Below are 24,759 nucleotides of genomic sequence, written 5' to 3' on the forward strand. Positions count from 1 at the left end.
TTGTTTTTATTCAGTTAAGGCAACTGTAAAAAGATTTGTGTGCCAGCCTGGTGTTTGACACAGGAACAATGCCCTTAAAGGGATGTTCATCTGTCCTAAAAAGAAGAAATACATTGAGTGGTAGCTCTGAGTGAGCCGGTAATTGCCAGTAGGGCTGCCTTTGTTTCTTAGGAAAGTACATATTGTTCAGTTTCAGTTGTCTTCTACAAGGAAAACTTTTTCAGGAGTTTCAAGACCATAGAATTGTCTTAATAGAAAGACAGAAGAATTTATGTGCCTTGTGGTATGTTTAATGCAATGACTTTTAGTGTCAACAGCGTATTGCTGATGTTTCTTGCGCTAATTGATTAAAAAGACAGTCTTTCAAGGATTGCTTCATCAAACCTCAAGCTCTTCAGCGAGTGTGATGTGATTAAAATATAAATGTCATTCAGAGTAATTGGATATCTTCCCTACAGCACAGTCTCATTAATAGTCTCCCTCGGGGATAAATGTTTATGTGCAGGCTGATACACATATACGTTACATACATGGGTGTAGTGTTAACTAACACTGACATCTCTCGTGTGCATGCCCTGATCCGACTCTGATTTAAGTAAATGCAAGCTGATCCTGTATGTATTGGTTCTCTTATAAATTTAGAATCTTAAGATTTTAATCAAGTTGATATGCATGAAATGATATAGGCTGGAAGGCACTTTCAAGTAGTTTTCTTTGTCATGGGTGGTGATCTTCTGGATAGTCTGCATACAGGTTGCCTTCAGAAATTATACTATGTATTGTCTTATTAACACAGACAGAAAATCAATTGGCTGAGGCAATTCCACAATGCTACAGTTCTGCTTTCCTATTTTACCACAGTTTGCCTTCTCTCTGTCATATCCATTGGGTTTTGGAAGACAGACTGAGCAGGGACTGATGAGCAGTTGGAGAACTGTAGGTAATAAAAGGAAAATGGTACTGAGAAGAAAACACCAGGCTGAGATGTCAAGATATTTCCTTATGATGACAAAAATTACACAGATCAGTTGGACGTTTCAAGTCTAGGATCTATAGCTGAACATGTCAAAGAGAAGTTAATATTTGGTCACATGAGCTTGTTAGGCTCTTTGCCCTATTTTCTTGACCTTAGTAGCCCATAACTTTGATTTTGTTTGGAACCTGACTTTTGGCTTTTGATCTTAAGTCTTGGACTTAATTTCTCTGTACCCTAGTTTCTCATCTACAAAGGGGGAGTAATACCTCTTTTTCCCATGCTTGGTTCATTTAGATGATAAATTCTTTGTTATAATGTACATGGACGGTAGCCAGACCCATTGAATATTGAATTTGCTTGGAGCTTTTTCAGGGTTAGTTTCACAAATAGTAATGTTAATAGGAAGTGAGAACATCAACAGGTTTGATTACTAGCCTGTTTAGAAGCAGTTACTCTATTGCAAATCATACTTTAGAGCATGCTAAAACGAGGGAAAGATGTAGCTTAGTAGCCCAGGTTGAACTCTATCTCACTGAATAGGGTTAAAGCACAGTTAAGGGAGAGGCCTGCCCTAAAAAAGCCCTTGCCTCTCTGGTGCTTAGGATCTGACAGCACATATCAAAGGTTGCACATTGAGCTTCAGAGGTTGCACATTGAGTTCCAGTGGCAAGCAACAGGCTTGTTCCAGTGCTCAGCACTCTGCTCTACCTTTGAAGTGATGGAAGAATTAGAATGCCATGGAGCTTCTGTAACTCGCTGAAAGCAGCTGATACACCACGAAGTAACCTGAATTTTTAAATGCTCTGAGCTCTGACTCCTTGAGAGGTTACTGTAAAAACAAAAGGTCATAAATACCTATTATGCCTAGTGTAATACGAAGCACACAACAAAATGACTGCGTATCCGTCCTAATATCTATGAAATATCACCAGGCTAACAGAGACACTTGGTGTTTGGTGTTCGCTGAGCTGAAGCTTCTGTTTACGTTGTTTTCTTCCTACATTGAGACTAGGGTAGCATTTTACTGACATTGATAAAAATTATTCAGGAAAAAGGTACACTTTTTTTTGTGTGTGTGTGTGTGTGCAGATTTTTGTCTGTGCCAAAGATATACAACAATCTATAAAGCAGTCTCAATACTTTTAGATTGTGCAGCTAAGTCTATTTTGTTTGTCTTCCCTGAGTTCCAGGATTTAAATGGGATTTAATGGCAAGAATTTTAATTTTCCTATTAATAGGGTAGGATTCACAGTTATGTCCATTGCTAAACTCCCAGCTGAATTCATGCTAAAAAAGGATGCTTTTGTAAATGCTAAAGCATTTGCTCCAGATTTTTGAGGAGAAAATGGTGCCTGTCCCTCTTCATGTTGAATCCTATTTGCTCACTGGCTTTGGCACTTTGCTCTCAGCCTTGATCGAGGACTTTTTATAGCAAGAATGTTACTAAGACTGACAGAGCTTCTGTAAGGGAAAGCTTTCTTTAAAAAATTGAATTTTATACTTTGATCTAAGCACAGTCAGGCTGTACTTTTTATGAAAGCCTTTGCCATAAGAAATAGAGTTGTGCCGCAAACTTCTTGCTGAGAATGTGCTCGTGCCCAGCACCTGACACAGTAAATCCAAATCTTTAGTCTCCCGATCTGTTGATGACTTTGAAAAGTGAGTGCTCAGAAGTAGTTAGCAGAATTATTGACACTGAAAGCAGATTAAGGATTAGATTTAGTGTGTACCTTATCTTTTTTTTCTTTTTTTTCTCCTGTATTGAGTACTCTGCTGATACTGAACAGGGGATGTTTGAGTGCAGCATCTATGCTGGCGAGGAATGACAGACACAGAGAAAGCTGAAGACAATACGTGCATCCTTTTTTATAGTATAAGTTCTGATCAGCTAATGAACATCGGGGATTTATCACCTGACTAAAGAAAGCTTTACATATGATCCAATTGGATTGGTCTCACAGAAGAGACAAAGTTCTTATCAGGTGTGGCACTTGAAATAAGCTTTTCATAATTGTTCATTTTTAAAGGGATTTTCCATTCATGTTTTACCTTTTCCTTGTGAATAGTAAACTTGTGATCATTGGACCACAAGTCATTACTATGCAGGAAACTCTTTGAGTGATCTCTGTGATTTTGCAGAAAACCAGATTAAGAATGTTTCTTAGTTGTAAATCAGATTGGTACAATCCCTGTGTATTGTATTAGTTTATTTCTCTGCATTACAAAACATTTTTGGCTTTTACTATCCAAGTGGATAAATATTTTCCCCATTAAAATGTTGCCAAATTTTTGTTAAAATAATACATCTAAATGTGCATAGCTGAAATGGCAATATTTTTATTTTTATTTTATTTTTCCAGAGGCCAGAATAACAGGGTTTGCAAATGGTGTTTTGATAGTAAGTGGCTGATTAAGATAAGTCATGCAAGTGAATTTGAGAGAATCAGGGAGGATTGAGAAAGATGATAGGAGGGTACAGAAAACACCTTTACTGAGATAAGATGGAAATAATTGAGCTGTTCAATCTAGAAATGGCAGTAATCCTCACATGTAAGTGGCTGCCGGAGAGATGTATAAAGAGAGCAAACAGCTCTTTGCCCCCTTTGGGACTATAGAAAGAGGAATGATTTTAACCTGTACCGAGGGAAACTTGGGCAGAGTGTGGGGAAGTACAACCTAATTGTAAGGACATCTAAGCACTGGGAAGGATCGCCTGAGGCTTATGTAGAATCTCCACCACCAGAAATTTTTAAGAGCGAGTTATGCTAAAACATATCGGGAGCATTTTATCTCAAGCTGAATCCACATTGCTGGGAGGAGATAGACTTGGTGGCCTTGTAAGCTGACATGAAGTGACTTAGTGGACTGAGGCTTGTACCGTCTGAGTCTGTCCCAGTGTGTGGGAAAAGTTGAAAGACATTACAGCAACATTTCTTTAAGAGAAATTTGGCACATGCTGAGAGGCAGAGAAGGAAATGGTGCTACTAATGTAATGTTACTTGGAGAATACTTTAGCAAAGACTGAGCAGAAGCTGATGATCCCTTATGGCTCTAGGGCACTGCAATGTCAGATACCTTATTCTTAATATTCTGCATTGACGAGACTGTGAGGAAAATGGAATCTTAGGTTAGGTGAGAAATTTCACCCTGCAATTGTGCATTTCAACATTTTACTGTATTTCAAGTGTGATGCTTTACTGCTGTCCTTAGAGTTTGTAACGGAGGTGTAACTGTCAGATTGGAAGTGTTTCAACTTTGAAAGATTTGTGGCACCCTGCCAAGCATTGTGAAACCTTGCAAATTGAAAACAACAGAGGAGAACATCAATTGATATGAAGTGTTATATTTTCATTAGCTGCTAATTTTCCCTAATGGGAGAACAGGTCTAATAGCCTGATGGTACTCTCACGGCCAACAGAGAGACTATTAATAATTTCATTCATCTCGTGTCCAAGGTGCTTTACAGGAGTGTAACTCTTGCAATTGGACTTCAGTGATTAACACAAAATGCTGAAAGTGATGCTCATATTCCCCATGAGTGTACAGGTTTTTTTAATTGTTATTAAAGCTAGTATATGGAACATGTAATTATTCACACAAATGTTTTTGGAGTGAGTGATTTTAATATAGTTGGATTTGATTGTGAATGTAGTTAGACAGGTCTTTTTTTTTTTTTCCCCAGAGAAAAATGAAGTCATTGCATAAAGCAACTTGGAAGGAAAAACTGGAACAAAATCATTTGTAAATTCATATTAAATTTAGTGAATAACTTGGCCCAGAAATTCTCTCTTTATTAATACTGAAGTGTTTTATTTTAGAATTTGCATTTTTAAAAACATTTTTATTAAGATTAAAACAACTTTAATAGACCCCCCCCCAAATAAAATGTTTAATCTCAATTTGGGTTAGAAAGGTATGTTCCTGCTTGACCAAAAATGAATGTTCACATTTGACATAAAGAAACTCTTGACTGAGCCTTCTGGATTGGTCCATAGTATTTCTCCCCTCTCTCACTTTCTTACCAGCTCCCGAGCTTTCAATCCAAAAAGCTCTCTGGGGATGTGTGTTGGCTCTTAGCTCCAGCAGTGGATCATTTGTTTGATACTACTTCATCTTCACTTTGGTCTGTACCTCTTGATGTGGTTTATACTTTTGAGGCATGACATGAAGACAGGTTTCACTTCCATACAGGTCTTCTGTCAAGGTCATGTCCACATATCATACGTTTAAGGGGAAAAGTGGTGCTTAGGGACTGAGATATAAATCATAAAGATGCATATGGTAAACATATTCTAGACTAAAAATAAACCTATGGTCCATAGGAGTGTGGTGTACAGGTATGAAAACAGAAGAAACTTTGTCAGATTACTCAGCTTTATCAGATTGCTATGACGTTAGGATAATTGTCCAAGGAACTGTTGGGAGTTGTTTGCCTGAAAACAGCCTGAGATAATAAAAATTAATCATTAAAATGCATCAAAAGAAAAATTTTGACCATCTGCAGTGTATCTAGATGCATTATTCAGATACTTGCTTGTGTGGTTTTAGTCTGTAATATGAATTCTGCTCTTTCATTATTTAGAACAGTGTACCGCTGCAAGCTCTGAAACTTCCAATGGCTGTCAGTGTTTGTACTACTAAAGATTTCCCTTCTCTCTTCTCCTGTCTCCCCAAACACATACATAAACAAGACTTTTGTGAAAGATTTTACATCATAAGGTATACTTATTAATTGTTGCCTCTGTGATCTGTTTTTCTTACTATAAATCATGTTTTTTTCAACTAAAATGATAGATAAATGATGTAAGGAGTATCCGGTTGTTTTCACTTTGTTGGTAATTGTGTCACTGTGACTTATTTCTGTTGCAGTACTTCAGCTGTACTGCATTGCCTTAAGTATAGTATATCGATAATAAGGAGCAGCTCATACATGCATGCCTTGTGCTTGATCTGCTTCATGCTTCAAGTTGCTCCATGTGAGCAGGGATCACAAGAACTGAACTGTTTTTCTACTTCAGAAGCAGCTAAATGCCAAATCAAATGTGTTTTTGTTTTAAATCTGTTTATTATATTTTATATTTATATTTTATATATGCTGATCAGAAAGCAAAAAGAGGCAAAGCTCACTTTCCATAATAGGTGAAAGAAAGTTTAAAAAATATAAAAACAGCCTAAATATGACAATGTGACTAATTTTTGCAGCGCTTATTTTCCTGTTTCAGTATAACCACTCTTAAAGCTGCAATGCAGCGTGACCAACTATTCCCAATTTCTTTCCTTCACTTTGCGCATTTCCACGTATTTCACTTCTGTAAGGAAGAAATGATGGTGAAAAGGTTGTATCTAAGCCAGTTAAGTATATTAACTCCTGGGTACCCAATTTTTTTTTCCCATTGAATGGAAGTTTTCCAGATTCAGTCACTTCATAGTGGCAATAATGAAGCTCAGCAATATCAACTTGGAACACAATTAGCACAGGAAAAAGGAGAATGTATAGACTGGAAGTTCCTGGATTCTTTTTTGGCACAAGAACAATTGGCTGGCTTTGTTTATTACTTGGGTTGGTCATACATGTTCAGGTAATCCTTTCCATTTCCTCCTCAGTTTAGTATGGCTGAAATAATGTCACACGAAGGAAATGTCCATTTACAGTGTACAGATGTCCATTTACATCCATTTACAGAGATGTTTTAAATGCCAGGTCTTGAGAAAACAGTAGATATATATAATTTAGGGACTAAGCAAATTCACATTAGATACTTAAACTCCAGGCTATTCTCTTTTCAGCATTGTGAAAGAATTGCTGGTTCACTATTTCATATTAAGTATTCTAAGAGCATTTACATATCACATATATTATCTCATAAACAGCAGGACTTCTCATCATTTATTTCATATTATTTCTTGATTTTGGACCAGCAGACTTGAGCCTAATCCCAGGCACAGATGATGAAGTCTGTGTAAATACAGCCTCAGACACCACATCAGAAAAGGGTCCGGTGGCTTGGTAATCATTCAGAAACACTGTCTGGCACAGACTCTATTATCTTGTCAGGCACGTTGGTTTTGAAGAGCACATCTCACATCATGGTTGGCTTTGTTGGCTCAATAAGAGTACAGTTCACCTTGACTGGGGTGCCATGATAGCTGCAAAGGGGAGAGTGAAGAGGATGACCATTCAGCTTTGGCGTCAGTAGCACCCAGGTACAAATCTGTTAAATCAGTGCTTATATGAGGCAAATCTGTGAAACATGCTACGCCAGTAAGGTTGAAGGAAAATACTGGAAACTCTCCTCCTACAGCACATCTGGGAAATATGACAGCCACAATAATATATAGATTTTAAACTGCATCAGGATTTATTTTAAATCCCTTTTTAATCAAAATGATTTCTCATATCTGAAGGGCTAATGTGGCCATATGTGCTAACTAAATGTAACATTGCAATTGCAAATTTAAAATATGCAGAAATCTTTTCCATCAGGTGATACTGACTCATCCGAAGCCAAACCTACTCTTGAGAACCAGGACTCTAATTGCCAGTCACATTTAATAAAAACAAGATGTAAATTTTTTTTTAATTTTTTTTCTTACATTTCCTTACCCTTTATTTTACTAAGTTAATGTAGAGACAGAGATTGGCCATACGTTTTCCTTGTTATTCCAACAATTCTGCTCTCATATGTTTCATAATTTAGTGTTTTTGCTGATTTCCTTTAATTGTGGGCAAGGCTTGCTGATTTTTATTTTTATTTTTGTGTGTGTTTCAAATGGAAAAAAAATCTTTCAGATGCCTGACTGGAGAAAAAATGTTAAGTTTTTAGAAATGTTGTTAGGTTAACATTGTTCGTCGTTCAGGATATCCATAAGAATATTAGGACTGCTAATTATTACTTATACTTCCAGTGAAACAATAAAGACAATTTCTCAGGGGTAGGAAATGATCACCTGTTGACAAGACCAGGGCCACAAGAAGTTTACTAACCTTAATCACATCTATTCTAATCAATGACTTAAGCTCATCTGTATATTGTCTTTTGTGCCTTATTTCAGCAGTTTCTTATGTTAGGTTACACTAGGTATACCAGTTCTCACTGTCTTTAGTATTTTCAGAGGACAGAGGAAGTCCTAGTTCACGTTTCAGGGAGAATGAGCTCTAGAAATGATAATGTTCATGTATAGACATAAGGACATGCAACAAGGAAAGGACTCAGTGTGAGTCAGGAACAGCTTAGTCTCTGCACGTTTCTCCACCATTACTGAGTTCATATTCTCAATCATCTTTTCTTTGCATCTGCCCGCACTGCTTTGCCTTTATCTGTCCCAGGATTTAATTCCAGTGACAGCTTCTCCCTACATAAAAAATGCACCAGCAGAATTAAGAGGGGGAAGGCCGTATATATTCAGATTTGAATATCTAATCTTATCAAGAAGGAGTGGTATGAAGCCTTTGTTTCTATCTTGTCAAAAATGCAGAAGTTTAAAATGCCATCACCTTGTAGCACTGCCAGAGCTGCATTGGGCACCGAATCAGAACTGAATCAGAAGTTTCTTGCAACATTTTTCTTACCATTTACTTTCTGTCAATACTCTTCTCAATCTCGATGAGTGCTAGCCTACAAACAAAGGGTTACTGCAAATACAGAGAGGCAAGAGATCCTCTCATTTCTGTAGAAATAAAACTCAGAATTATTTTTGTATGACATTGCTGGTGCGTATTAACTTCCCTGTACCCTGCAGGGCATTCAAACCCAATAAAGCTCCATATTAGGATTACAGATTGTTAATCAAAAGTGACAGGTGTCTACACTGCATGGCCGTGTATTGAGACATATGTATCTTACTTTTTCAGCTGGCTTTAGTGCAGTTACAATTTGATGGTTTAAATAACAAGTTTCCAGCAAAGATTATGAAGAACCAATAAAAACATTAATTTCTGTTCTCGTGTTCATACTCCTGTGCAATCGATAGCTACTGGAATGTAACTTCTATTATGCTATATAATTTAACTCAACTTCTGATTTCCATGGAAATTTGAAGCTGCTGTTTTCCTGTTTACATGCTTGTCAGCCATGGTTGCTGGGCATATGTGAATACCAGTCCAGGTAATGAGCAAAATATAGCGCTAGGAGTCTTACTTTAAATGCCAGATATTGACAGTTCTGGCTGGGATGGTTTTCCCCATTTTGCATTGGAAAACAGTGGCAGACAACATCAAATCTGTTGATATCCGGTGTTGTGCCTTATCTATAGGGAAAGCTGCTCTTTCTGTCAAAACTAGAGTTTATACTCTTGAAGTCATGTTTTTAAATCATGTCAGCTTCTTCCTTGGCAGAATTGCAGTTCATCATTTACAATCAGGCCTTGGTTACGTATTTGTACCCTAATATGTAACTTCCTTCTTGATGGTTGAGGAACTGTGGATTTTCCCAAATAACTCTTAAAATTAAATGACTCAAATCTAAATCTCTTTCCTTCTGCTAACCTCTGGGCCAACACAAAGCTATCTCATCACACTCACACAAGTATGTAGCATTTTTGGAATTCAGTTTCTGAAATATTCATGTGGTGAGCCATATGATGGTGATAAACTATGGGTACTGTTTCTTATCTCACTATTCTTACCATTATATTGTCACCTTCAATTCTGTTAATTTTGCACTCCGGCCATGGACCATTTCAAGCTCTTCATACTTTGTCTGTCTTTGGAGGAGTCCATAAAAGACCCACTGAAAAGTTTTATTTTTTTCTTAATATTATAGGGGACGTTTTCGTATGGCATGAGAATAAGTTATTCTCCAGTATTTGCAAATAACACAATGTGAATGCTTTTCCAGGTATTAGTGTATGTCAGGTAAGAGTGGATCAGCTGAAGTCTCAGGTTCAAATGTGAGTGAAGACAATATTTATAAGCAGTATTCCGTGCAATGTACCCAGTCAGTGTACTTGCTGGCTTCTTTCTATTTTAGCCTGGATCACTTGCTGGAAATCCCTAAACCAAACTCTTCCTTTCACAGCTGTTGTGCCCTATGCTGTGTTCTACTTCATGGCCTTTCTTTTACAACTTTGGGGCTGCAAATCAGGTGTGTGAGAATGTCTCAGTGATTTGTGTTGTGTGTATGCCCCTGTAATTAGGCCGACTTGTACAGAGCCCTCCTGACTTCAGTCTCACTGATGCCACTCACAACTATGCAGCTTTAGTGTCAGGACACCTGACTGCACGATTTAACGTGGCAGGTACATGATAAAAGCTTTTACTACTGGGTTTGAGACCTGTTTTGGGGAATGTTCAAGGAGAGAAATATCCTAGAAAGAAAGTGCATGGTGTAGCTTCAATAGCACAGCCACAGCTAATCTGTTTTGGTGGGAGAGGCACTGATGAGTTTGCTCAGAGTCCTGCAGTTAGGGAATGATGGTCAGAGCCAAACTTCACTTCCAGAAGTGCTCAGTGGTGATTTATAAGAGAGGTTCTTGAACACCTATGGCTTTGCTTCTATCTCTTCATTACTTGCTCAAATAAGAAACTGCATACAAAACCATTTTAGGATCAGATCTGCTTGTCAACAGATTATACTTAGAAAAGAGGAGAACTGATCACTAGTTATCTGATACAAAAGGCTGAGTACCACAATCACAAGTTCCTGTTCATTCTCTTGTGATGCTTTGTTATGCCATAAGGACTTCCCTTTCCTTTCCTTTGGGACATCCACTGCCTGCATCTGTGAAGAAAAGAAATTCTTCAGAGGGCAAGGCAAGAGACCAAAAAACCAAACCCCCCAAACAAAAACAAAACAACAACAACAACAAAAAAACCACCTCATACATCCTTTAGATGATTCTCAGAACTGGGAAATGATCCTCTAATCTTCCAGTGTGCTATGGATGCTTCCAACAGAGCAGATACCGAGACCCCCAGGATTGTTTGGAACACAACCCTTTCATTTTCCATCCCATTTCATGTTGTTAATCTCTGAAAATGGAGTTGTGGGCTGGTGAGTCCTTGTAACTCTGGTAGGAGCTTCTAAGGTGAATGCCACCCATGATTTCACTGCTGTTAGCTTGTGAAAGGTACACTTAGTACCTTGTGCTAATAAGGCAGAACAATACAATCCAAAAGTTGAGCCCATCCTATTGATTTGAGTTGATATTGAGTTGATATTGAGTTGAGCCTATTCCTGTCCTGTTCTTGTTGCTAGATTTGGAACATAATTTCCTGCTCTAACTTTCAAAGGTTTCTGTCTTACCAACTTTGCCAGAGCAGTACTGCTTATTGTTCTACCTCGGATCTCAACAACTTCCAAATGTCATTAGGTTTTGATTACTTGCTGCTGAATGCCAGGGAATGGTGGCTACTGCAGGCAGTGTCTGAGGCATTAGGGTGAGGTGCTAAACAATGCTCCGCCAGTAGTTATAGGAGATAAGACCATGGTGGAAGCAAAGGTCTTAGGCTCTGTGAGGGTATATATGTGATGTTTAATTCACTACCAGTGAATGGCTTTATAATAAAGCATTACTACATATTTTCATAAAACCACTGTGCAACTTTATCTTGATGTAATTTTATATGTGATGTGGTGCTTGCATAGAAATTATCTTACAGGGCTACATGCTGTTAGATAGAAGTGAAATTTACGTAACCTGGAAGTGATTGTGCCCTTAGAAAAGAAGGTCATTTTTATTTAGTGTACTGTTTTATGCAGTAAACTGGGATGTCCAAAACAACCTCAGGCACTTGGGCACCCGTTCCTCTCTGAGGTTTTTAATATTATTAGGGCTCTGGTTTCCCTTGGGGTGCTTTGAAAGTGACAGCTAAAGGCTCTTGAAGTTAAAGTCCTTTTATACCCTAAATGTATGCTATAACTGTTAAAAATGTTGGGTAAATATGTAAGCATGCAGAAAATGTAAAGACAAAAGCTAATAGCATATTTTCATCTACAAATCCAAATTAGGTTTACTAAGTTGCCCACCTGCTACCAAGCGGTATGATATGAACGAGTTTCTGTTTTTAGCCATAACAGAAAATGTCTAGAAACCAGCTTGCTTTATCCAAAGACAACATCCATTTCTAATAACGACTAGTCATTTAAACAAGCTTGTGCTAGCTTATGAATAGTAATACAAAGTACTTTTGGATAGAATGAAGGAGCATAAATCACTAAGTCTCAGGAAGCTTAGAAACCAGTATATCCTCAGGATTGTTTAACAGAGTACAAAGGGAATTGCCTTTAAGCTAGAGAAATCTTGTATCCAGTTGCCCACCAATGATGCTTTAAATAAAGAATTGTTCTCATATGAGTCTTGGCGTAAAAATTTAATTAGCAGCTGAGCTCTTTCTGAGGATGAAAAAAAAAAGTGATTTCTTTTGATATAGTCACCTTCCTTTAACTGTTTACTTCTTATTTCTGTATTGCTCACAAAGACATGATCTGCCACCTTCTATACCTACTTTTCTCTCCTTCAGTAGTGATTTTCAAATATTTTTTTACCTAGTGTCAACAATTTTATGTTGTTTGCATTGTGTTTCAGCATAATAATTGAGTACTTTTCTTGGAAGACATTTAGAACACAAGTAAGAGGAAAAAATAGATACATAATGAAATTTAATAGGTGGTGGATAACAAATTGCTGTTATCAAATAAGGTAATAATTTAAACAAAGATACCGATGACAGTAACAATTAATCTTTCTTTAGAAGATTGCAAAGATAGTATATAACAACCAGAAAATCAGTCTTCCATGGGAATCAGATACAATTTATGTTGTTTCTTACAGTTTCATCTCTTTAGAACATGTATTATTTTTCTTTTAAAGGAGTTCAATCTTATGACTTTAGTACATACTTTCAGTGCCATATCATGATTCCTGTGAGAATGATTAAATTGATTTTTTTTGTTTCATTTCTCAGATTTCAACAAATGTACTTTAATATGAGATTTTTTCCTTTCTCCTAGTTTTGTAAGTAAAGGCAATGAAGAAAAAAACACAAACCTTTAACTCTCTTAGCATCTGCTCATAATGTCAAATGTCATAATGTCAAAATAATTACGTCTCTGGTCTAATGTGTCACATTTTCCAAAAGTGCACTGGTGCTTGTATATACTGTGATCAACTTGAAGCATAAGTGTTTGTGTGTCATTTGTTCTTTGCAGTTTGAAAAAAATCCTTTGAGGCCTAGAAATGTCAAAGAATGTGTCTCTGCTTCAAGGCATTCCTTGGCATATCCATCAGCTCCCATGCTTTGAGATCAGCTCCAGAACAGTCATTAGACCAGCAGATATCTGAAGGAGTATGTCAGAAAAGATGTGACAGCCTGAAAGATGTAGTCATAGGATCATAGAATGGTTTGGGTTGGAAGGGACATTACAGACCATCTAGTTCCAACCTTCCTGCCATGGGCAGGGATGCCTTCTGCTAGACCAGGTTACTCAAAGCCCAATCCAACCTGGCCTTGACCTCTTCTTGGGATGGAGCATCCACAAGTTCTCTGGGCAACCTGTTCCATTGTCTCAGCTACCTCATAGTGAAGAATTTCTTTTTTATATCTTTTCAAAATCTACCTCCTTTTAGTCTAAAACCATTACCCCTTGTCCTAGTGCTACACACCCTGGTAAAGAATCTCCCTATCTATTTTGTAGGCCCACTTTGAATATTGGAAGGCCACAACAAGGCCTTCTCAATAGAAGGGCTGATCTCAATCCATTTGTCACCCAGTATGTAATGATGTTTGGGATTTCCCTGGCCCAGGTGCAGAACTTGCGCTTGGCCTTGTTGAACTTCATGAGCTTTGCGTGGGCACACCTCTCAAGCCTGTCAAGGTCCTTCTAAAGTGTCAACTGCACTGCAAGCTTGATGTCATCTGCAAGCATGCTGAGGGTGCACTCAATCCCACTGTCTGTGTCACCAAGGAAGATATTAAAAAGCGCTGGTCCCAGTACAGACCCCTGAGGGGCACCATTTGCTACTGGTCTACACATCTGGACATAAAGTGATTGACCGCAACTCTTTGGATGTGGCATCCAGACAACTTCGTATCTACCAAATAGCCGTCTGTCAAATCCATGTCTCTACAATTTAGAAACAAAGTTGCTTGTGTTGTCTAGAAATCAACTTTTATTTTTCTAGTTGAAGAGAAAAATATAATTTTTTCATATATATAATATTTTATTTCCTGGAAATGGTCTCTTTTGATACATTTCACTCTTTTATGTCTCACAAGCCATTGATTTTAAGGAAAAAGGATAAAAGTTTTCATTTTGAAGACTCTGAAACAATGTGCTTTGACGTTTCTGAAATTCACCTTGTACTTTTCTAGGAGATCAGAGTCAGATTCTGGGTTTAAGGAAGCTGAATATAACAGTAAATAACCTTCTGGAAATACTAGACTCCTTAAGTTTTCAGAAGAATCTGGTTGTCCATGTAGGTCAGTAATGGAAACTTAACTATCACTACAAGTAACAACACCGTGTTTGACTTGTTTGCTCCTGTTTTTGTTACTTTCCTTTAGGAAGAAGAGGTCATTTGGGTTCTTTGAGATAGAGAGAGGGTTTTGAATGTCTTTCTAAGGGGAGTCTGAGAGTGCTCAGGTGGTGTGGTTCAGTAGCAATGTGGGCTGGGGATGTGGGAAACTAAGTACTGCAGAGAGATCATAGACTACAGAGAGAAAACAAAGAACATCTGGTCACTCATCAGAGGGGATAGAAAGAAGAATTTCCTGGAGATGCAGGAGACTGGGTAAGGCTTGTTGCTAGATTTGAGGACTTGTCTTCATAGGGAGGAGTTATGGTTTCAGTTTTACTCTGCTTTACAAGTTGCTTCGGGCTTTTTCTGTTTACAAAGTTAATTGTTGTCATTGTTACTTCTATAAAACCTAGTTTTGGAGGGTTGGAAGCCCTTGGCTTCAGGAAATTTACAGTAAGAAAAGCTTTGGCCTACTACTCCTGTGCGCTCTGACTCCATGGGTTTAGGTAGGACCAATCTGCAGAAAGCTGGTCCCTATATCTTCTTTCAGCAGCTATTCTTTCAGTCCTAGTATATAGCCCTGAAGTGAGTTTTATAAAGTAAAGTCAAGGCTTTCCAGGAAGTTTGATATGACTGCAAAGCTAAGAAGGCTTAAAGGACAGAGAAGGATTTTATGAAAGAGAGACAGTTTGTCGTCTTCAAAAGCTTCTGGAGCCTCCAACTAGAGTCAAAGATGACAATTCCTGCTCCTAATTTCAGTGCTGGACCAAAGATTCTTGCACAAATTATTTACTTTCTAAATAGTGATTAAACATCAATGTTTTATTTTGATGATTCAATTATTACTCAATTATTATTGAATATTTTTTTAAATATTATTATGATAAATTATTATTCAATTATTATTTTGATGATTCAATCCAAAACAATGAAACCATAACATTTATTTTTTTAATTATTATTATTTTTTAAATAACCAGATGACATAAGAATGAAAGTAAAATGGTCAGTTTTGGTTGAATGAGACCAAATTTCTCATTTATGGTAGAGCTATATTCTTAAATTTGACAGCCAAATCAAACACTGTGAATCTGAAATAAGAACTTATGTATTTCTAAGAGTCCATGCTGTTTTAGGAGGCAGCGTCTTTTGGAGATGTTCTCTAAAATTACCTGTTCTTTCTATCTGTAGAAGGAATTGTCTGGGCTGCTTCTTTCTCCTAGCTTTGTAACCCTCAAATACAACTGTCATACTTCAAAATCTGTATCTTGGAGTTTAAAGACATTTTGTATTTGATAACTGCTATATAATTTCTTCAGTGTAAAACATCTGCTACATGTTATTTTTCTAATCTCATGATATTCTTTGCACACTTTCCTTACAAAAATGTAGTAACAGTTTTTTACAAGTTTGTGGAATATCTATAAAGTTGTCGAATATAAACTTTAAAAAATCATTTTACTAAGTGTATGTTAATGAAGGTCATAGTACTAAAAAGCACTGATGTAGGAAAGCAGTGTATTAAAAAGGTAATCAATGCATGCTACACTACAATTAGTTTGGAGGGAAATTTTAAAAACAGCAGGATTTCTTTTGTGTCTGTGTTTGTCATCATTTATGTTTTTTTTTTTTTTTTTTTAATGTCTTCAATTGTTATTTTTCAGTTTTACAGAATTTTTGGATCCATTCCAGCGGGTTATCCAGCCAGAAGAGATCTGGCTGTATAAAAATCCTTTGGTGCAATCAGACAACATACCTACTCGTCTTATGTTTGTAAGTACTGAAGGTTTGATGGTTATTTGATAGCTGTAAACCAAGGTCACTTCCACTCGTTAAGCAGTAAGAAACCTTTCAGAAGTACCGGATGTTCCTTTAATTCTAATGACAATTGCTTTCCAATCCAGGGATGTACAAGCTGACAAAATGTAGTGAATTGTGAAGAGTTTCTAGAAAGCAATAATACCAGATTAACTGAATTTAGGAACATTGATTTTACAGTTTAAGATTTAAGCTAGTGTTAAGTAGAGGGATGCTTGATTAGGGAAGCTTTTCGAATTAGCTAATTGGGTGACCTTACTAAACCTTGCTATGCTCTTATTGGGTTAAGTGCTTAAATTTTGAAATCCAATTTGTTTTAGGCATATTAGGCATGGAGATTTTTGCCTCCAGCTACTGTTTGGATCTTTCTTGTAGACAAAACCTTTGCTTTAGGTTCTGCCAACAATCCTGAGGTCATTGGGGGTGTATTAAATATATGCCAGAGCTGCTCTGCTGTCCCTGTTCTTCTGGTTCTCCCCAGCATGGCACATGTTGCCATGCAGGCTGGCTGTCTGATTTGGACTGTCTGGTTATCAAAATTTGTGGTTTTTATAAAATTCACTAGTAGTAATGATTTAAAATCAAATAATCTACACATATAAAAGTGCAGTAAGATAGACCAGTAAATACATGCTAAGAAATTAGGGGGTATAGTTTGGGCTATTAAAACAAATGGGTCAGTCTGCAAAAGCTTCATCAGATGAAGTGAACATTTTTTTTTCAGGTGTGGGCACAACAGACTAGGTCAAATCCTCATACCCTTGTGTTGAAGCATCTTTACCTATGTTTTCAGTGAAGCCAGGGGTTTACTTTTCAGATAAAGAGCCTGAACTCAGAATAAATGCAAATCAGCTATGTAATTTGTCACCGTTGTAAATCTTCTTTTGTTTTAAGACATTCAGTTAGGGAAATGTGATAATTACATATGGAACAACTTGAGCATGCTTCCTGTTTGTGAGGCAACAACATATTCCAGCCTTCTAAAAGAGAGGCTGAAGGCCTGGTTTTAAAATCACCAACCTATTTGTTTATTTTGCACTAAGAGGAAGCTCTGCTGTGTAGTTTTTCCAGCCTGGGTAATTTTTTTTAACTTTTCCTGAAATGGAAGACTCCTGTTTAAAACAACAACGACAACCAAAATGAAACATTAAATCGTTGTGCTAAGAAAGGCTGAGCATTACCTTGCCACGTGGTTTGTCTGATCTGTGTTTATAACTGAACAGTTCAAGGACCAATAGTGAATCTTTGGACAGGGGGTTGCTACAGTGATTAAACTATTATTGAAACTGGTTGGAGTGATCGTTAGTCCTTTCTCTGGATTCTAGGCGGTGTCCACTGGGAAGCACATCTCTGGGATGCAAGCGTTAACATTTAACATTCCCCTGTTATCCATTTCCCACAGAGCCAGCTCTATGTCTATTTTATGGCAGCTGGAACTTCCAGGCAGCTCTGAGTCAGTAACTTTTGTATAATTCGTGTGCTTTCTGGCTCATACCATGACATCCCAATAACTCAAGGAACAGCTTCTTAAATTAAGAAACATAGATCACTTCTAAATGGTTTGTTCTTATTTCCTTAACTAAAACATAAATAAAAAAATCCAACCCTCACACTGATCACAAGTTCTCATTATGTAAAGATCTCATCTTGCTACTAGTGTTATATTCCAATATTCAAATGTATGGCTATGGCTAACCAGAAGGCAATCTCTCAGATTTTATTTATGAACTGCTGGATTTTTTTTTTATATTCTGAGAGCTTTGAATTTAAGAGAGATATTGTGAATACTCCAGATACAAGTTAGACAAGTTGACCTCTGCATTGGTGGCAAGCAATCCATTAGGACTGAAAGACCTGAGATTTTTTTTTTTCTCTCTGTCAGTGGATATTCCTTGTCTAGGAAGGTCCAAGGCACTGTTAATTACTCTTGAATGCACGGATGTAAATGGGGATCCCTGCCCCAGAGTATCTTCAGAACAAAATGAAGTACTTCTACAGAAAATTAGGTATCTCACGTTCTGATATCAGTGGACGGTGAGAACTCCTGTGAAGAATTTTACCCCCCAGTGAAAGCTGCAGTGCAGGGTTGTGTTGGGGTGGTGAGACTGCTTTCTGTCTTCCCCACTCTCCTGGGATAGAAGGCTAGGAGCCTCTGCCTCATTCACCTCCATCCAGATTCTCCCTGACCCTCTTCTTGCATCAGTTCTGATTTGCTCCAGGACTCTGCTGGGAAAAGGTAAGAGTGCCACCAGCAAAATGAGAAAAAATAGGATGGCCTGCCTCTTGTGTTTCTCTTCCTTCCCATCCTTTGGTGAGACAAGCTTTGCAGCTAGCATGCGAAGTGCTGGCAAGCAGAAGGAAAGAACAGCAGGAGAAAATGCACAGTAAGGCTGAATGGAAAAGTAGGTCTGAGGCTAATGCGGTGGCCAGTGTGACAAATGCCAGTGCCAAGTGCTTTGGTATTGTATGTCTCTAGACTGCTGTGCACTGCTCTTTTCTCCTTATTGTATTGCAGTAATCCTAACAGGGAGAGGAAGACACTGGAATCCTCACACAGAGCTCTGCATGACATGTGGGATAGGACTGGAGTAAGACTAAATGTAACTGTCAGTCCAGTTTGGCAAGAGTGGTGTGTGAAGGAGCAGTATTTATTGCAGGGCATGTAGGAGATTCCCTGTAGTAAGGGGAAAGCTGGATTTCTTCTGCTGCACCATTTGCAGGAGGGCTCTGAGCAAAAGCACAGTCTAGCTTCACGCCACTGAAAAATACTGTGAGGTTCTGAAGCCATACAGTACTGTAAATCACTGTTGTCCCACGTGAGAATCATGTCACTTGTGGAAGTGGGTTTTCTCAAAATAGATCGAGTGCTTCTCTGTGGGATTTTTGTAACTTTAGCGTGTCTTTGTCTTGCTAGGATGAATAATGAATGAGATAGATAGACTTTTGTCCTTATTTCACCAAAGTGAGGAAATATGTTGGAATATTTCACTGCTGGAAAAGAAAACATTACTGAGATATATCTGAGGAGAGTATTGCTCATTAGACTGCTGCCAAATCTGTTATGGATATGAGCCATACAGAATCATTTTGCAAAATAAAGGAAAATGAGTCCTTTTAAGCCAGACTTTCTTTATAAGGGTGTTTTGCTGCAGAATGATGATAAAGAAAAAAAGACACCTTCCAACTAATGCTCGTGTGTAAGGAACAGCAACCAATGTACCACAAACATGAATATTTCTTCATCTCTCTCAAAAATCCACATGCTTGTAAAATATGAGGAAATTTGTAGTTTTACCAGATTTCTGAAGAGTAATTGTGAAGAGTTTTGGGACAAGTTGCCACTTGAATTCTGTTCTTTGACATTTTCTGCTGTTCATGCTTGTTCAAAAGGTTTCTAACTCCATTAAACCACATCTAGCAGCCTGTCAGCCTGGCTATATTTCTACATGTTCTTCAACAATGGAATGCAGATGTTTTTCTTCTTTTCTTTCCTGGTGGCAATCCTTACTTTTTTGAATGAAACTAATAATTCTACGTTTGTTTTAACCATTTTTATTTTTCCCCTTGTCTCTGAAAGCAGAAATTAAACTATCGCTGAGTAGGGGGAGAAATGAACATTTATGAAGTAGTAACATAACCTAACTTAAAACTCCCTTCTGTCTCCAGGCTGTATGAAATTCAAGTGGAAATGGTACCTTTTTTGCACAAAACTTGGTGGCTTTCTTTTAAATGTAAAAAAAGGGAAGGAGACTCCAGACTGCTCTAATCTGCATGGCTCATGGAGGTAGATAATCTTCTGCAGATGCAGGTGAGGGGAATCTGGTCCAAGATGCACTACCAAAATCATAAATACAGTGGATTTTCATGTTGTTTCATACGCGGCTGGAATCAACATGAAAAGCAGAAAATAAGGATTGGGATTAATCTGTTTTCTAAAAGGAAGAAAGGAGTCACATATCTTTGATCATAACATGTCTGTTCTGAATCAGTGTCTCTGGTTTTCATTTCAGTGGGGCTGTTTAAGGAGTAAGGCAGTGTTCAGCCTCAATAAAGACAGTGTAATCTTACTCAGAGTCTGGTGCCCCCCAGTGCCACATACAACTTCATTTTTGCCTTCATTAAAAATACAGTCATTTTCATTTTTTCTTCAGGAGCTAGAATGCTTTTGAAATACCTCTATTTGCTTTTGAACAGATGTGATTGTGAAGAGGTTTGTAGAAAGGAATTCCAGAAAAGAATTCCGGAACTAATTCCAGAAAAGAATTAGTTACCTTACCCCAGAACTAGCAACAAGCATAAATGGGCTATCTTGCCTACCAGTTACCTTTTGAGTCAGACCTTCAACTGCAGAGGTAAAAGGGATGATGGAAGGGCCAGTTAGGAACAAAATCATACTTTCAGTGGGAGGCTACTATTGATAAACTGCCTGTTGTTATGCCTGGGAGAATGGTGTGTTTCTCTGTAGAAAGATGAATACCTGGGATGGGAGGACAGTCTGCAGTGTATCAACACTGCTCTAAGCAGGATGCTTTTGGGATAACTGAAACGTTTACAGTGAATCATCAACCATAGTCCAGTTGCTCTATGCTAATGGAGATGTTGTTCATCAAACATGTGCATTGGTGTGCAGGTTGCTTACAGGAGGAATACTGTTGTACAGTGCTAACAGTAAGAGAATATGGTTGTGCTTAACTGATGAGTTTACTTGACCTGTTCAGGTGTTGTTTTTCTGGTTTTGAATAAAATCAAGCAGGTGGTTCCACTTCTAAACTCATCTGTTAACGAAAGAATCATAAAGTTATGGTCTTTTAAAAATCCCTCTAAAGCCACCTCAATGCATTCAAGAATGACAGTTCAAAAGAAAAAAAAAAGTAATATAGCACTCTGTATTGTCAGGAAGTTTGTGATGGAGTCTGGTACGTTGGATAAGGTCTTTCTGAGAGCACAGGCTGGTTGGGCTGCCTTCTGGAGTAATGTTTAGTGTGAAAAATTGTACAAGATATCTGTGGATCAGACTATGAATTTATTGAATTTTGTCTATAAATTTAGAGAATGTATAGGCTGTTGCTTTTTTTCATTTATGAAGCTGATGTTTTAAATGCAGCTCCAGGCAATTACAAATCAATTATATCTCGCAATTATATTACAGTTTTAATGTATTCACTGCCCTGTAGTTACAAAGACAAATCATCCCACTTTACTTGAGGTCAGGAGTTTGATAAAGATCATTCAGCCTTCCAGTTCAAATGGAGCTAACTGGAACTAATTATTAATCAGTTGGACTGAAAAGAAATTGATGCTCTAACACATGGTATTTGTTATCTCTTACAGGCAATTTCATTCCTTACACCACTAGCAGTCATTTTTGTGGTGAAAATAATTCGGCGGACAGACAAGACTGAAATTAAAGAGGCTTTCTTAGGTAATGTGTGTTGTATTTCAAGATGGAAAATATGTGGTATTACTCAGAGATTTATTGCAGTTGTAGTGTAAGCCTTGAAGAAAACCTGTCTCCATTACAGTATGTTTCAGTGCAGCAATGATTGCAAGCAATCCTACCAAAGTCTCTGATTTTATGCATGCTTCTAAATGTATAAATTCTGTGCCTTAGTTCTTCAGTCTTGCTAGAAGGGGTCAGAATTTGATCAGTAAAATCAAGACCAGCTGAGAGAGACTGTCCAGATGTACCCTTTTTCTGTCACAGTTAATCTGCTGCTTACCTCTTATTTACAGTGCAGCTCTTCTAAATTCAGGGTTTGACAGGAGAGTCCTGTGAGACTCAGCTGCTTAGTTTAGAAAATTATTTCTCTCGTTGTTTTCTCTGACCTTCTCCTGGAGCTTACTGTTCCCCATTGCAAAATCTGTGCTCATGGCTCAGCTTTTGCAATCACAAGCTGATGTTTTATCTTAAAATGCCAGTGTAGCTGGATGTGCACTTAATCCTGGACCGTGAACTGCTATGGTTGTGTTATGGATGAGGTCTAATTGCAGTTGGAGGCAGCAGCTACCAGCCCTGGGAACCGAAGATGCTTTTGTGACAGTGTATTTGAAACATGCCTAACTCTGGAATTCTGTGTTTTATTGGCTAATTTGCCCTTGAATTTTTTGGAGCCTAGATCATAAGGTCAAACTAATACTCAGCCGTGCCTTAGCTAGGCTGGATATAAATGGCACTATGTATCTGCCTTTGAATTTTTTTTAGACCAGGCTGGGTTCTTGTAGCATGTTCTTTCTCCAGTTGCTCTTGCACAAGCATGGGGAGATCCTAGTTTCGATTTGTCTGCTGAGTCATTTGTAGTAAGTTCCGACATGTCTCATAGTGATATTTTATTGACAAGTCCATTCAGTAGAGGTAACCCTGATTAATAAAAATGTATGCAGTCACAGTGCTGAGTTTTATTTTGTATTGTTTGAGAAGGAAGCTTTGGATTAGTTTCATCACTTGTTCTTACCTTTTTGTTCTAAAGAGACATCTATTTTTATTGCAGTTCTTGCCTTCTTTATGATTCCCTCTATAATGCCCATGAGTAAACTCTGTTCTCAGGTCCATGTCAGCTTCCCTCCTGTTCTCCCTGATGCCCAAATTTTAGGGAAACCCCAACCTTGATGTTCTGTTCTGCACAGTATCTCTGTTCAACACGTGCCATAAATGTAGAACTGCTTGTGGCTTAATTGTGTTCAAGTATAAAGTACATTAATGTAATTCAGTATGTTAATGTGTCTGGTGGTGTGAAGATTCATTGTTTGATACAGCCTTGCTGTTTTGCACTAAGATCTGTCACATAATGTTCCTAATGAATAATTGAGAAATCTCTCAAAAACTAAATTTCTTTACACATCATAGGTAGAAGAGATCAAAGGTTAAAAGGATGTGAAAATGCTTTGCCCTTCATACAGCCATTAATGTAAGGAAGGTGATTCCATGCACCTAGGATAAGGAGTAGTTAGTTTCCTGATGTAGGAAACTTACATCCCTTACTCCTTTCTCTTGCCTCTTTCTTTGTACTGAGTGGGTTATGTGTCTTGTGGTGGGCAGTGTGATTTTTTTTTTTTTCTAAAGTGAAAAAAGTGAGAGCAAATGCAATTCAGCTAACACACTGACATTTGATACTTGGATTGCCACCGTTAATAATACACAACAGTGGAAGAAGCATGGTTCAGTCAGACATGCCATAAACAATCAAGGTAAAGCTCAATGAAAAGGGTAAACCTTACTTCATGTCTTGGAAAGCAGATATCTCTACATTTCCGATTTTTTTTTTTTCAAAAAGGAGAATGTAATGCCATGACAATGCTGGTGATCTGCATTTGATTTTTAGGAAACTTTCATTTCAGTTAAGACGTGATCAAAATAAGTAACTGAGAAAATACAGTTGAGAGGAAAAAGCATGGGCATGAGTGGTCATTGTGAGCATAGGTATAGAAAGTGAAAGACTGTTTTGAACAGTATCACTGTCTCTAAAATTTACTTGTTCCTTTATTTTTACTGGCAGCTATTGTTAAAGTCTGAGAAAAATGTTATTTTTGATTGAAGACATCCTTTTTTTTTTTTTTAACTTAGAGAAATAGATCCTATAACACACATCTTTATGATCTATAATATCCTCAGGGAAAGATTTTATGGAGACAGGATGTGTGCTGCTGCACCTGGGGCAGTTGTCCAAAGAGAAAATAGCTCATGCAGCTGTCACAATCAAAAGTTCTATTACTGTAACTGTTCTGCTGGAAATCAGAGATTTGCCTGAAATCAGTTATTCGTGTGTTGTAATGGGGAGCTACAGTATGGACTGCAGCATCAGGTCAGCTTTATACTAAAAAGAGTGCACACTGGATCCAAGTGACACTGAAAGCTAGGTAGAGATTTCCACAAACTCTAGATGAGGTTATTTGGAAAGTCTTGATATGTAAGTACAAATAAAGAAGATCAATACAATCATACCTAGCACGACAATTCTTCTTTGTTACTCACGTTTTATTAGGAAAGTTGGTTAATTCTGGAAGATAACATAGGAAAAATGTCAAGATTTTTAGTCAAAACATCCACATCCTGTTGAAAGGAAAATTAAAACAAACAAAAAAACATCCAGTTCTAATTTTAGTAAAAAGTCAGTTTTTAGCCTTAATGTAGGTTACTTAGTTGGGTCACACACACACATGTAAAATATATATAAACATAGGTCTATTCAGGAATTCTTGACCCAAAAACTGTAAGACTTTCGTTAAGTAAATTACAAAACTGCTAAATATAGAACTTGATTCTCTAATAATTATTGCTATTTGATGATTTATGCCTCTGCAAATGACACGGTAGGAAAGTCAGCTTTGCATTAAGGAAATAAGGTTTCTGAAGAGTAAAAGCAGAGCAAAGAACATTGTGTGATTCTTTGGGGTCTATCCTCATTCTGGTTAAGAAAATTAGTTGATAACAGTGAGTTACAAATCTTGTTCAGTTTTCAGTCCAGTAAAGGTTTCAGTCTGTAAATCAAATGCTGTCATGCTACAATATA

General features: G+C 37.6%; 1 protein-coding gene across 1 annotated transcript in view; it reads left to right on the forward strand.

The window, feature by feature from the left end:
• PLPP4 (phospholipid phosphatase 4) overlaps positions 1-24,759 on the forward strand; it is a 59,832-nt gene that overhangs the window by 3,892 nt on the left and 31,181 nt on the right. The window contains exons 2-3 of the mRNA XM_040563979.1: positions 16,099-16,207; positions 21,584-21,674. Coding sequence (XP_040419913.1) covers positions 16,099-16,207; positions 21,584-21,674 — 200 coding nt within the window. The remainder of the gene's footprint in view (positions 1-16,098; positions 16,208-21,583; positions 21,675-24,759) is intronic.

Source organism: Cygnus olor, chromosome 7, assembly GCF_009769625.2.
Source record: "Cygnus olor isolate bCygOlo1 chromosome 7, bCygOlo1.pri.v2, whole genome shotgun sequence".
Lineage (NCBI taxonomy): Eukaryota > Metazoa > Chordata > Aves > Anseriformes > Anatidae > Cygnus > Cygnus olor.